Genomic DNA, 12,483 nt, shown 5'->3' on the forward strand with positions numbered 1-12,483 from the left:
CCGGTTGTTTAGGGCACGCAGGTGTCACTCAACTCTGGGGTTAATGGGGGAACCTGGAATGCCCCTCCCCCCACACAGCAATTCGTGGTTTGAACATTTATCCTGTTTCTATGTATTTACAATTGACATATTGGGCACATCTCGTTTGCAAGGGTTTCTAGATTTTATTTGAGAATTTATTTAAAAAAAATTCTTCTTTGCGTTGTTTCTCAATATATTTCCTATAATAATGTTCGCTTGTGACACCGCTCCACTGCCGCGTGGTCGTCGCCCTCTGCAAGAAAGAGAGATGGGCCGACTCAGAGGTGCCATGAGGACGAGGAACCACAGAGAAGCAGGAAGGCAGCAGCCAGCAATTACCCGAGCTTTGCAGTTCTCTACGTATCAAGGTGTTAGTGGGCAATTCATGTGTGGGAAGGAACCGGTGTGACCGGGGAGATTCCACGGCGCCCACCGGGAAGGAGTTTCACAACAATTGTGTCATCCTCCAGGCTGTTCACAATGCTCAACACATTTTTTTATGTTATGAGCATATACTTTGCATATTCTTTGCATCGTCATTAATAATTGATTCGCTCACCCAAGATCCTACGGGTGTGTTGTCACCTTAAGGTCCGATTTGTATTTGAGGACTTGTTGCGCACCTAATTCTTGACGTGTCTGTATCTGTCGCACACACACACTCGCACGCATACATACACACACGCATACACACACGCATACACACACGCATACACACACGTACACACACGTACACACACGTACACAAATGTGTGCAGGGCCTGCAGAAGCTGTCCTCGCAGTTCCTTCGGAGAGAGTGGAGCGTGCAAGAACCGGAGGGAGGGAACAATAGGTACACACACGCACACTCGCACACGCACTTGTACGCGCACTCACACACGCGGACTCACACACGCACTCGCACACTCATGAGCACACTCACACACACACGCACTCACACACGCACACGCACTCACACACACACTCACACATGCGCACTCACACACGCACTCACACACGCACTCACACTCACACACGTGCACAAGAACACTCGCAAACACTTGCGTGCATATACACCCATACGTACGCCCTGCTCTCGCACACACACACGCTATACGTACATGTGCCTACACACACACACTATATGTACATGTGCCTACACACACACACGCGCGCCTACAATAACAACAGCCGCCACTAAGTGCTGCTGATGTCACCACAGCACTTGTGGAAGGGGACAGACCCAGGTGGCATGGGTTGACTGATTGAGAAGGGTGGCAGATGCACCACCTGTGCTTCCCACTGTGCCACGTGTGCACACACACACACACACACGTACACACACAGGTGTGCATGGTGTCGTGTGATGACGGTGGTGAGTGGGGATGGTGTGCGGGTGATGAGTGATTGCCCGTGATGGTGGCGGTGTGTCGTCGTGGTGTTACCCTGCCCGTGGTGGTGGTGGCGCATGGGTGGTATGCCCTTGACGTGCGGTGTTAACATCGTCCCTGTGCCGAGTCGCCGGGAACTCGGCGTGGGACTTCCGTCCCCGCACGCCCCCCTCTCTGTTTAGCGGCGCTCACGCGGTGCCATGCGACCGAACCCGGTGGCGCGTGGCGGCGTACAGCGCGGCGCGCGACGGATCGCGGCGCCACGCGCGGCCGCCCGTAACTCGGCGCGTGGTGACCATCGCCCCCCTCCGTGTCCCCCCAGCGGCAGCAGGAGCGCGTTCGCCGTGTGGCGCCTCGTGCTGCTCGGCACGCTGCAGGCCGCCAACAGCCGCCTCGTGGCGGCCGAGAGCTACCGGAGCCGCGTGGCCGAGCCGGCCAAGGCGGCGCGGGCGGCGCGCGACGCACAGCTCAAGAAGGTGCGGCGAGACGCGGGACCCCCTCCCCCGCTCCCCCTCTCCCCGGGCACCCACACGGGGCACCCGCACTGCTCGCCCATTGCTTGTGTAGCCCGATGATCGCCCACGGTCACCAAACCTGACCAATGTGTGATTGTCCGTGGGTGTGTGTCCATGTGTCCGTGTGTGTCTGTACGTGTCCATGTATGTGTGTCCCATGTCAATGTATGTGTGTCCCACGTGTCCGTGTGTGCCTGTGTGGCCTGTGTGTTTGTTCACGTCCGTGTGTCCCCGTTTGTGTCCCCGTGTCCCCTCCCTCGGTGTGTATCCCCGTGTGTCCCCGCAGTGCTCGGACCGTCTGGTGACTCTGCAGGCTGAGCTCGCCGACACGGTGAAGGAGCTGGAGAAAGCCAAGAAGAGATTCTCTGAGCTGGAGCGAATGGCCAATCAGACGCGAGGAAAGAGTGGGGACACCGAGAGCTGGTAGGACAGGGAGATGGGGACATGGGGACACGGGGAGATGGAGGACACGGGGACATGAGGACACGGGAAGATGGGGAGATGGGGACACGGGGAGATGTGGAGATTGGGAGATGGGGACACGGGGAGACAAAAACATGATTACACGGGCACAAGGAGACACACGAACACGGGGACACAGGGCACACGGGGACAAGGTGGCTGGAGCAGCGTGTGACACGCGTGTGCGCTGGGTTCTCCAGGCTCAAGCGGAGCGAGTTCAGCAGCCTCTTCCACTCCAAGGCGAGCCTGCAGAAAGCCAACGCCAGGGTGAGTCCGCCTGCACCGTCACTGGCGCCAGCGCCACGATTGTGGTGTTTGTGATGTGGTGTTGGTCGTCGCCCGCGTCGTGACGTTGACCGCGGCGTGGCGGTGTCGCGCTTGCCCACCAGATGGCGGCGAGGCGGAAGGAGTGCCACGTGAAGCTGCGGCAGGCGCGGAACGAGTACGTGATAAGCGTGGCGGGCGCCAACGCTCACCAGCAGCGCCACGCCAGCACCGACATCCCCGCGCTGCTCTCGGTATGCGCCACAAATTCTCCCTCCCTCTCCTCTACACGACCTCTCCCTCAACCCTCCACAGTCTCCCTAAACTCGCGATCAAACTCTCCACAAACTCTCCACGAACTCTCCACGGCCGCCACCCTCGGCGGCGTAGCCCGGTTGGTGCGGGGGGGCACCCTGTTGCCGTCGCCCCGCCTGGGCACTCGGGAGCCGCGCCACCCCGCGGGCTTTACGGGCCACGGGCCGCCAGCGCCGCGATCCGGGCGGCGTCGAGTTGACCCGCCACGGCCGTGCCCCGCTGCGGGCGGCGTCCGCTGGTGCGGTGTCGCCACCCAGTGGCCGGTCGGCGGTGAGCGTCGCGGCCAAGCCCACGCGGCCGCAGCCCGGATGGCGGCCCGGGGGGAGGACGGTCGAGAAAGGTGACGCGACGATGAACATAACCGCCGAGTGTGGCTCTGTGCGGCGCCAGCGCTGGGGAGACAAAGGTGGCCGGGTGTAGGTGCTTGCACCACACTGGCCTCGTGCGCCTTGCCGGTCTTCTTGGGTACTCGAGCTATCTGGTGACACTGACGCTGTTGTTGTGATGGCTGTGGTGCAAGCGCACAAATAACACGTTTGTCAATAATACAACCCTGTGGCCTTAAAGATATATAATAGATGACGATTTGGGCCACGGCCTTTCGTCATGGCACATAAATAAGAGTGCGAGAACAGCACTCGCCCCAGCAGCACTGTTGGGGTGACACGGCCCCCCCTCTCGCTGTGAGTGCGAGGAGCGGATACCGCGCGGTAGCGGTGGCACAGCATCGCGAGTTAACGTCTTTACGATGATTATTGCCTGTGTGTGTGCACGTGTGTGTGCACGTGTGTGTGTGCACGTGTGTGTGCACGTGTGTGTGTGTGCACGTGCGTGCGTGTGCGCGCTGCAGGCTCTGGATGGCGACGTCTACGAGCGGCTGTGCGAGTATTTCTGCGTGCTGGGCCAGACGGAGCTCGAGTCGTGCCAGAGCACGCAGGAGCCCTTCGTGGCCCTGCTGCAGGCCGCACACGGGGTACGCACACTGGCACGTGGGGAGCGGGGGTGCAGTGGTCAGTGCACCGCGCTACGAACCTGGCGACCCACGTTCGATTCCCGCTCGTGGCCACCATCGGTGACAATTATTTGAACTGGTCCGGGGCCTCCCTCAGTTAATTTCAGCCTTAAATGAGGACCTGTTGCGTTGTGTAAACATTTCCACTGGGGAGACAAAGGTGGCCGTTCTACACCTTTGTCTCTCCAGTGCTTTTTTAAGGCTGAGCTGACCTCGGGGAAGACCAGAAACCTGTTCAAATATTTGCCACTAATGTTAGCCATGAGCGAGAATCAAAATTGGTTCGATGGATTCATAGCGCAGTGCACTAACCACTGCACGCACACAGACGCACGCACGCGCAAGTGCGGTCACGTATGCACACGCACACACGCATGCGCACGGTCGTGCTGTACGTGTGTTGCACGAGTTCCGTATACGTACTGGGCGTGCCGTGCTCTGCGCGAGGCGGTGTGCTGTCTGTGTATGGAGCGCTGTCCCGAGCGTGCCGTGCGTGCCGCCGTAGGTGTCTCGCGAGCACGACCTGCAGCTCTTCCTGCGCGAGAACGCGGTGGTGATGGAGCTGCCGCCCTTCTGCGCGCACACCGGCGACGACGCCGTGAGTCCCTCTCCCGTGCTCCATCCGCTGCCACGCGAAGGCCCACGCGGGCCGTCGCCGCGCGAAGGCCCACGCGGGCCGTCGCCGCCTCTCGCGGTCCTCGTTGCCTCCGTGCACGGGTCGATTCCACCGCTCCGTCTCCGTGGCGGCGCAGCTTTCCCGCTCGGCACCCGCTCGCCGGGCCGCACCGCTCTCCCTCTCGGCCGGTCTGGCCGCTCACCCCAACGCCCAAACGCGGGCCCCCCTCCCTGGCCCCGGCGGGGTGCGGGAGCCGTTTGGAGGTCGGGGGAAAGACCTCAATAAAGATGAACAAACGGAGATTTAATTTGAGAAGCCGCGTGGGCGCACGGGCGTGCGGGCGGGCACGCTCGACCCGGATTGAATCGGCTCCTCTGTGCAAACATCCCCCTCCCTCCCCTCCGCCGCCGAGTGGGCGTGACCTCCACCCAATGAGTTTCTTTGACTGCAAAGTTCGATGCGCGTAGGGTGTGTGTGTTGTCGTGGGTAGGCGTGTGTGTTGTCGTACGTGGGCGTGTGCATTGCGTATTGCCCTGTGTGTCCTGCGCGTGTGCTCCGTCACGCGTGTGCTCTGTCACGCGTGTGCTCCGTCACGCGTGTGCTCCGTCACACGTGCCGGTGGCGTGTACGCAACTGCATGTTCTATTTTCATCGCAAGTTTTGTTCCCAGCTCCGCCATTTATCACCAGGTATCCCAAAATAGACTCGTATTGTTCTGTACTTCTGTGCTCCCACGTCTGTGTCCCCCGCCAGCACCACTCTGTACCAACCAACGTGGCGAAGTATGGTCACAAAAACCCCACAAAACCCGCGCTCTGTGGGGAACCCTAATCCAGCAGTCGCCCGAACTGTCCCTCCTCTGTGGTCTGTCCACCTGCCTCTATTCCCTGCCCCCTGTCTCCTCTCCCGTTTCCCCTGTCCCCTGTCCGCTATCCCCTAACCCTTGTGCCCTGTCCCCTGGTCCCTATCCCCTTTTCCATCTTTCTCCTGTCTCCAGGGTCCCGAGCTGCTGGGCCCTGAGGAGGGAGCGGAGGAGGTCGACCAGAGCCTGGACAAGGAGGCCCGCAAGTGGGCCTCGAAGGTGGCACGAGACCACAAGGTCTCCGTGCACGCCCAGTGGGTGAGTCTCCCACCCACCCACCCAGTGGGTGAGTCTCCCACCCACCCACCCAGTGAGTGAGTCTCCCACCCACCCACCCAGTGAGTGAGTCTCCCACCCACCCACCCAGTGAGTGAGTCTCCCACCCGCCCAGTGGGTGAGTCTCCCACCCACCCAGTGGGTGAGTCTCCCACCCACCCACCCAGTGGGTGAGTCTCCCACCCACCCACCCAGTGGGTGAGTCTCCCACCCGCCCAGTGGGTGAGTCTCCCACCCACCCAGTGGGTGAGTCTCCCACCCACCCACCCAGTGAGTGAGTCTCCCACCCGCCCAGTGGGTGAGTCTCCCACCCACCCAGTGGGTGAGTCTCCCACCCACCCAGTGGGTGAGTCTCCCACCCACCCAGTGGGTGAGTCTCCCACCCACCCAGTGGGTGAGTCTCCCACCCACCCAGTGAGTGAGTCTCCCACCCACCCAGTGGGTGAGTCTCCCACCCGCCCAGTGGGTGAGTCTCCCATCCACCCAGTGGGTGAGTCTCCCACCCGCCCACTGGGTGAGTCTCCCACCCGCCCAGTGGGTGAGTCTCCCACCCGCCCAGTGGGTGAGTCTCCCACCCACCCAGTGAGTGAGTCTCCCACCCACCCAGTGGGTGAGTCTCCCACCCACCCAGTGGGTGAGTCTCCCACCCACCCAGTGGGTGAGTCTCCCACCCGCCCACTGGGTGAGTCTCCCACCCGCCCAGTGGGTGAGTCTCCCACCCGCCCAGTGGGTGAGTCTCCCACCCACCCAGTGGGTGAGTCTCCCACCCGCCCACTGGGTGAGTCTCCCACCTGCCCAGTGGGTGAGTCTCCCACCCGCCCAGTGGGTGACTCTATCACCCACCCAGTGGGTGAGTCTCCCACCCACCCAGTGGGTGAGTCTCCCACCCACCCAGTGGGTGAGTCTCCCACCCACCCAGTGAGTGAGTCTCCCACCCACCCAGTGGGTGAGTCTCCCACCCGCCCAGTGGGTGAGTCTCCCACCCACCCAGTGGGTGAGTCTCCCACCCGCCCACTGGGTGAGTCTCCCACCCGCCCAGTGGGTGAGTCTCCCACCCGCCCAGTGGGTGAGTCTCCCACCCACCCAGTGAGTGAGTCTCCCACCCACCCAGTGGGTGAGTCTCCCACCCACCCAGTGGGTGAGTCTCCCACCCACCCAGTGGGTGAGTCTCCCACCCCGCCCACTGGGTGAGTCTCCCACCCGCCCACTGGGTGAGTCTCCCACCCGCCCAGTGGGTGAGTCTCCCACCCGCCCAGTGGGTGAGTCTCCCACCCACCCAGTGGGTGAGTCTCCCACCCGCCCACTGGGTGAGTCTCCCACCTGCCCAGTGGGTGAGTCTCCCACCCGCCCAGTGGGTGACTCTATCACCCACCCAGTGGGTGAGTCTCCCACCCACCCAGTGGGTGAGTCTCCCACCCACCCAGTGGGTGAGTCTCCCACCCACCCAGTGGGTGAGTCTCCCACCCACCCACCCAGTGAGTGAGTCTCCCACCCACCCAGTGGGTGAGTCTCCCACCCACCCAGTGGGTGAGTCTCCCACACCCACCCAGTGGGTGAGTCCTTCATCCAACAACTTCAAACACCTGTGAAACGAATGTCAGCTGTTAAACAGCGTGAGTGACGATGTGAGCTCCTCTCGTCTATCGTGCACTCCGCTCTCGTCTGTGCTCTCAGCCGCGATGTAAACGGTGACCACGAGGTAGAGGACGAGAGGCTGCGACGCCCATCCCTTCGTGGCATCAGTTGCGTTGAATGCCACATTTTTCACGAGCAGTGTTTTTGCTGCGACGATAACAATCTAACAGGGGGGCTAGGCCTTCCAACTTGCCCCCCGACACTACACGGCTGTGCGGGAGCGTGGTGAGGCACCTCGATTGCGGGCCCCCTTTAGGTCAACTAAACCTAAAATAAGCAGCCGCGTGATGAAACACAAGACTCCCCGTGCCGCGTCGGCTGTGACGGGCGCTCGCCGACCGCACCGGCTGATGTGGGTCCCTGTCTGTACTGCGGCTGATGATGATGGTGCTGATGATGATGGTGCTGATGATGATGGTGCTGATGATGATGATGGTGCTGCTGTAGGTACTCGAGGGGCTGGAGGGGCAGATAGCGGGCGCGGGGGGCCCGGGGGGAGTTCCGGATCCGGCCGCCAACCTTGACATGGAGGCAAAGATGGAGGAAGCACGGGAGAGCATCCGGAAAGCGGAGGTGAGACGCTCGCTCGCTCGCTCGCTCGCTCGCACGCACGCACACACAAAGACAAGGATCCCCCGTATAGTTTTCAACATTCTGTTGGGGCAAGTGCTCTTAGCGAGCACCTGTTAAGGCCGGCATGGCGCACGAGGGGTGGGGGGGTGGCCAGCCCCATTCCCGACCCTCTTTGTCTCCCTCGCGTGTTGAGGCTTGTACATTTCACCGGCTACTAAGTTGGCCGCCGTGAGCGGGAATCAAACTCGGGCTGGCCGGGTTCGGTGCCACGGTGCACTCATCACTGCGCGACCGCTCCCCCTTGCGCACACCCACACACGCAGTGACGCACATCTACAACATCGACACCGTGTGTGGCCTTAGACGGAAAATATATCGTAGGCAACGTTTCCGGTAATGGCCCTTCTCCATAACACCTTTATGTGCAGTGTTATTTTATGCATTATTATAATTGACAAATGTGTTGTTTGTGTGTTGAGCGTGCTCCCCATCAGCGTGCGATGTCTACTTCTTAAAGTGTCTCCCTATCATCTCTCCGTGTCTCTCCCTCCGTGTCTCTCGTTGTCTCTGTCCGTGTCTCGTCTCTCCATGTCTTTCTCCCCGTGTCTCTCTGCACACGTCTCTCTCCCCGTGTCTCTCCTCGTGTTCCTCTGCCCCCTTCCCTCTCCCCGTGTCTCTCTGCTCGTGTTCCTCTGCCCCCGTCTCTCTCCCCGTGTCTCTCTGCTAACCGCTCTCAAGCGCAGGATTTCTGAATCGTTCTCGTGCCGCGAAACAGCCGTGGGGATGAGTAGCGAGCGAGCGGAAACCATTGCGGAGGTTTCAAATGAGACGCGGCGATTCCCTGTGGCATAATAACCCCGCTGGTGTTATTATAATAATTATAATAACCCCGCTGGTGTTATTATTATAATGATTACGCTGCCTATCGGCAGCGTCAGGAGTGACGATGGTTGGGTTTGGGTGGTGGTGAGCGCCAGCGGGGGGCGGTGGGTTGACGTCGGTGATGTCGGCGTTGTCGCGATGGGCGGTCTCGTCGGGATGTTGACTTTGGTGGGTGAGCGACGATTGTGCGATGTTGCTGCAGGGCAAGTCCGCAGCGGTGACTTGATGCGTATGGGTAGGCGATGTTGCTGTGACGATGATGGTGAATGTAGGCGTCACGAGTGACTCTTCAGGCTGGGTGGGGGGGGTGTTGATTGGCTTATCGTGAGAGGCGGGCAGCGGTTGGGGATGTGTCCGTGGGGGGGAGGGGTGGTGGGGGGGCGTGTAGGAGGCTGTGAACGAGACGAGGCTTGACACTTAATTAGTGGAGCGAGTGGTGGCCGTGTGGAGTGGCGCCGCCGATTGATTGACTCCGTTAATCCTTGCGCTGCACTCAGCCCCCCCCCCATACACTCACATAGAGACCCACGTGGGTCTATGGGTCTCTATGTGAGTCTATGAGTCTCTATGTGAGTCTATGAGTCTCTATATAAGTCTATGGGTCTCTATGTGAGTTTATGGGTATCTGCATCAGTCTTTCGGTCCAAAGTGTGAGTAGGATGAAGATGTTCTGATCGGTGTCCCGATGGGGTTTACGGTAAGGGGGCAGTGGGGGGCAGGTTTCCTTGGAAGCTGGCAGGGCGGAGTGGGGTAGGGTGCACCAGTGGTATCTCACCATCATCAGCCATAGTAAATCCACTGCTGGATGAAGGCACTCCCCAAGACGAGGCGGCAGCTCAACTGCACGACGATGATATCGATGATGACGATGATACTGATGACACTGATGACGATGATGACGATGATACTGATGACGATGATACTGATGACACTGATGACGATGATGACGATGATACTGATGACACTGATGACGATGATACTGATGACACTGATGACGATGATGACGATGATACTGATGACGATGATACTGATGACACTGATGACGATGATGACGATGACGGTGATGATGCACACTCGAGAAACATTAAAACAAAATCGAAGTTTCCACCTTCCTCCCAATTATCCTCCCGTTGTGCTGCAATCAGTGGCACGGTGAAAGGAGGGGGGAAGGGGGGGAGCGATCCACTCACACGCAGCCCCCCCCCCCCCCACGGCTTTGGGTAATGGCCTCTGGGGGGCCAAGGGGGGTTCTTTCATTGGCTCAAACACACGGTGCTCTGCCCCCCCCCTCACCGCCCCCCTCTCTCACCGCCCCCCCCCTCCACGGTTTTGGAGATCAAGACCGTTAATAAATGGCCGACTAACGAGCAGGGGAGAGACAGTGGGGGGGGGGGGGGGGTTGGTGAGGCGAGCTGGTGAGCGGTAAGGTGCAGTGATTTAGTTGAGTCGTAAGGAGAAGCGATGATGTGGAGTGGTAGAGCGGAGTGGTGGAGCGGTGAGGTGGAGCGGAGTGGTGGAGCGGTGAGGTGGAGCGGAGTGGTGGAGCGGTGTGGTGGAGCGGTGAGGTGGAGTGGAGTGGTGGAGCGGTGAGGTGGAGCGGAGTGGTGGAGCGGTGAGGTGGAGCGGTGAGGTGGAGCGGTGAGGTGGAGTGGTGAGGTGGAGCGGTGAGGTGGAGTGGAGTGGTGGAGCAGTGAGGTGGAGCGGAGTGGTGGAGCGGTGAGGTGGAGCGGAGTGGTGGAGCGGAGTGGTGGAGCAGTGAGGTGGAGCGGAGTGGTGGAGCGATGAGGTGGAGCGGTGAGGTGGAGCGGAGTGGTGGAGCGGAGTGGTGGAGCGGTGAGGTGGAGCGGTGAGGTGGAGCGGTGAGGTGGAGCGGAGTGGTGGAGCGGTGAGGTGGAGCGGTGAGGTGGAGCGGTGAGGTGGAGCGGTGAGGTGGAGCGGTGAGGTGGAGCGGAGTGGTGGAGCGGTGAGGTGGAGCGGTGAGGTGGAGCGGTGAGGTGGAGCGGTGAGGTGGAGTGGAGTGGTGGAGCGGAGTGGTGGAGCGGTGAGGTGGAGCGGTGAGGTGGAGCGGAGTGGTGGAGCGGTGAGGTGGAGCGGTGAGGTGGAGCGGTGAGGTGGAGCAGAGTGGTGGAGCGGTGAGGTGGAGTGGAGTGGTGGAGCGGTGAGGTGGAGCGGTGAGGTGGAGCGGTGAGGTGGAGCGGTGAGGTGGAGCGTTGAGGTGGAGCGGTGAGGTGGAGCGGTGAGGTGGAGCGATGAGGTGGAGTGGTGAGGTGAACACCGGTTCACGCTGCCACCAATGGAATCCGCCGTGTTCTCTGAGCGCCCAATCGGGAGAATGTCGCCAAGTGAAATATAAATATATAATCGTCGGATGTTGGCTTAAATAAATAACGAAGACATTTAATTAGGTCCCTCGCTTTTCAAATCGTTACTCACTGATTGGTAAGCGCCGTGCTGGGAGGAGATGTGAGGAGGCGTGGGGGAGGGGAGTGATTGTGGGTAATCTGGAGCCACCTGTGACCCCCCCCACACACAAAGACAAAGCTCCCCCTATAGCCTTTACAGACTTTTGGGACAAGTGCTGTTAGCGAGTAGCACCAAGAGGGGGTGGTGGAGCCACACGCACGCACGGGGGGGACATTCACACAAGACTCCGCTCTTGTATACCCGCGGACACCTCGGCAGCGCTTGTGCCAGGCTAGGTGCGCTCTGAGGCCCTCAGCAGTGGATAGACCACGTGTCATGGGAGGTTTTTTGTCTCGCAGTGCATAGCCCGTGTCACATGATGATGTAGGGGAAGGTATCCAGCAGTGGACAGACGATGTCTCGTGACGACGACGATGATCACGACGGCGGTGACACGCGGAGCTGCGGCCGCGTACGAGAGGGACGCTCTGCGAGTCTCGTCACCCACACGGCGCCCCGCGCCGGTGACGATCGCCGCCTCGCCTCGCTCGCCTCGGAGGCGACGCGAGGAAGGGAACCTCCGCCTCGCCACCGTGACGGAGGCGGCGTGACACGGCAGGAATACCAACGTGGGAGGCCCCTCCCCGCACGTTACCCCCCCCCCCCCATGCTACCCGCGTTCTGAATTGGAATGCGGCCCCTGGCTCTGGCTCGGGTTGTCGCTGCTGCCCACCGCTCCCCTCGCCCTCCTCCCTTCCTCGCCCTCCTCCCTTCCTCGCCAAGCACCACCACCTCCCTCTCCTCTGCAATCCTCCACCTCGACACCCAAACCACACCACCACCACCACCACCACCACGCATCTCCCCTCCTCATCTTGGACCATCACCATCCCCGTCCCACCTGACACCACCTCCGCCCCTCCTCCATCCGTCCACCCCTCGCCCCGGGGCTCAGATGCACACCGATCCCCAGTCCAGTGATTCATCTGCCCCCCCCCCCTCTTCCAACTCGCAGCGATTTTGTGATTGGTCACGACTCGGCGTAGCGATTTAATTTCTCAGAGCCGCTTGTCGATAACGCACAACTCCCCATTTGCGTCGCTGCTCGCGAATGTGCAATGAGGCTCCTTCGTACGGTCGTCATCCCCTCGCTCCCTGGGCCTCCGCGCTGGCACCAGGCACTCGACTCGCTCGTACACACGCCCTGACTGGCACGTACACACGCTCCCACTCGCACGTACACACGCCCTGACTCGCACATACACACGCCCTGACTC

The 12,483-nt window shown here is 60.9% G+C and overlaps 1 protein-coding gene across 1 annotated transcript in view; it reads left to right on the plus strand.

The window, feature by feature from the left end:
• Nucleotides 1-12,483, plus strand: part of LOC144936282 (F-BAR and double SH3 domains protein 2-like) — a 68,683-nt gene that overhangs the window by 31,340 nt on the left and 24,860 nt on the right. The window contains 9 exon segments of the mRNA XM_078863353.1: nucleotides 780-853; nucleotides 1,714-1,867; nucleotides 2,193-2,329; nucleotides 2,569-2,635; nucleotides 2,758-2,886; nucleotides 3,798-3,920; nucleotides 4,465-4,557; nucleotides 5,573-5,695; nucleotides 7,796-7,921. Coding sequence (XP_078719479.1) covers nucleotides 780-853; nucleotides 1,714-1,867; nucleotides 2,193-2,329; nucleotides 2,569-2,635; nucleotides 2,758-2,886; nucleotides 3,798-3,920; nucleotides 4,465-4,557; nucleotides 5,573-5,695; nucleotides 7,796-7,921 — 1,026 coding nt within the window.

The sequence above is a fragment of the Lampetra fluviatilis genome, chromosome 15 (assembly GCF_964198595.1).
Source record: "Lampetra fluviatilis chromosome 15, kcLamFluv1.1, whole genome shotgun sequence".
Taxonomy (NCBI): Eukaryota; Metazoa; Chordata; class Hyperoartia; order Petromyzontiformes; family Petromyzontidae; genus Lampetra; species Lampetra fluviatilis.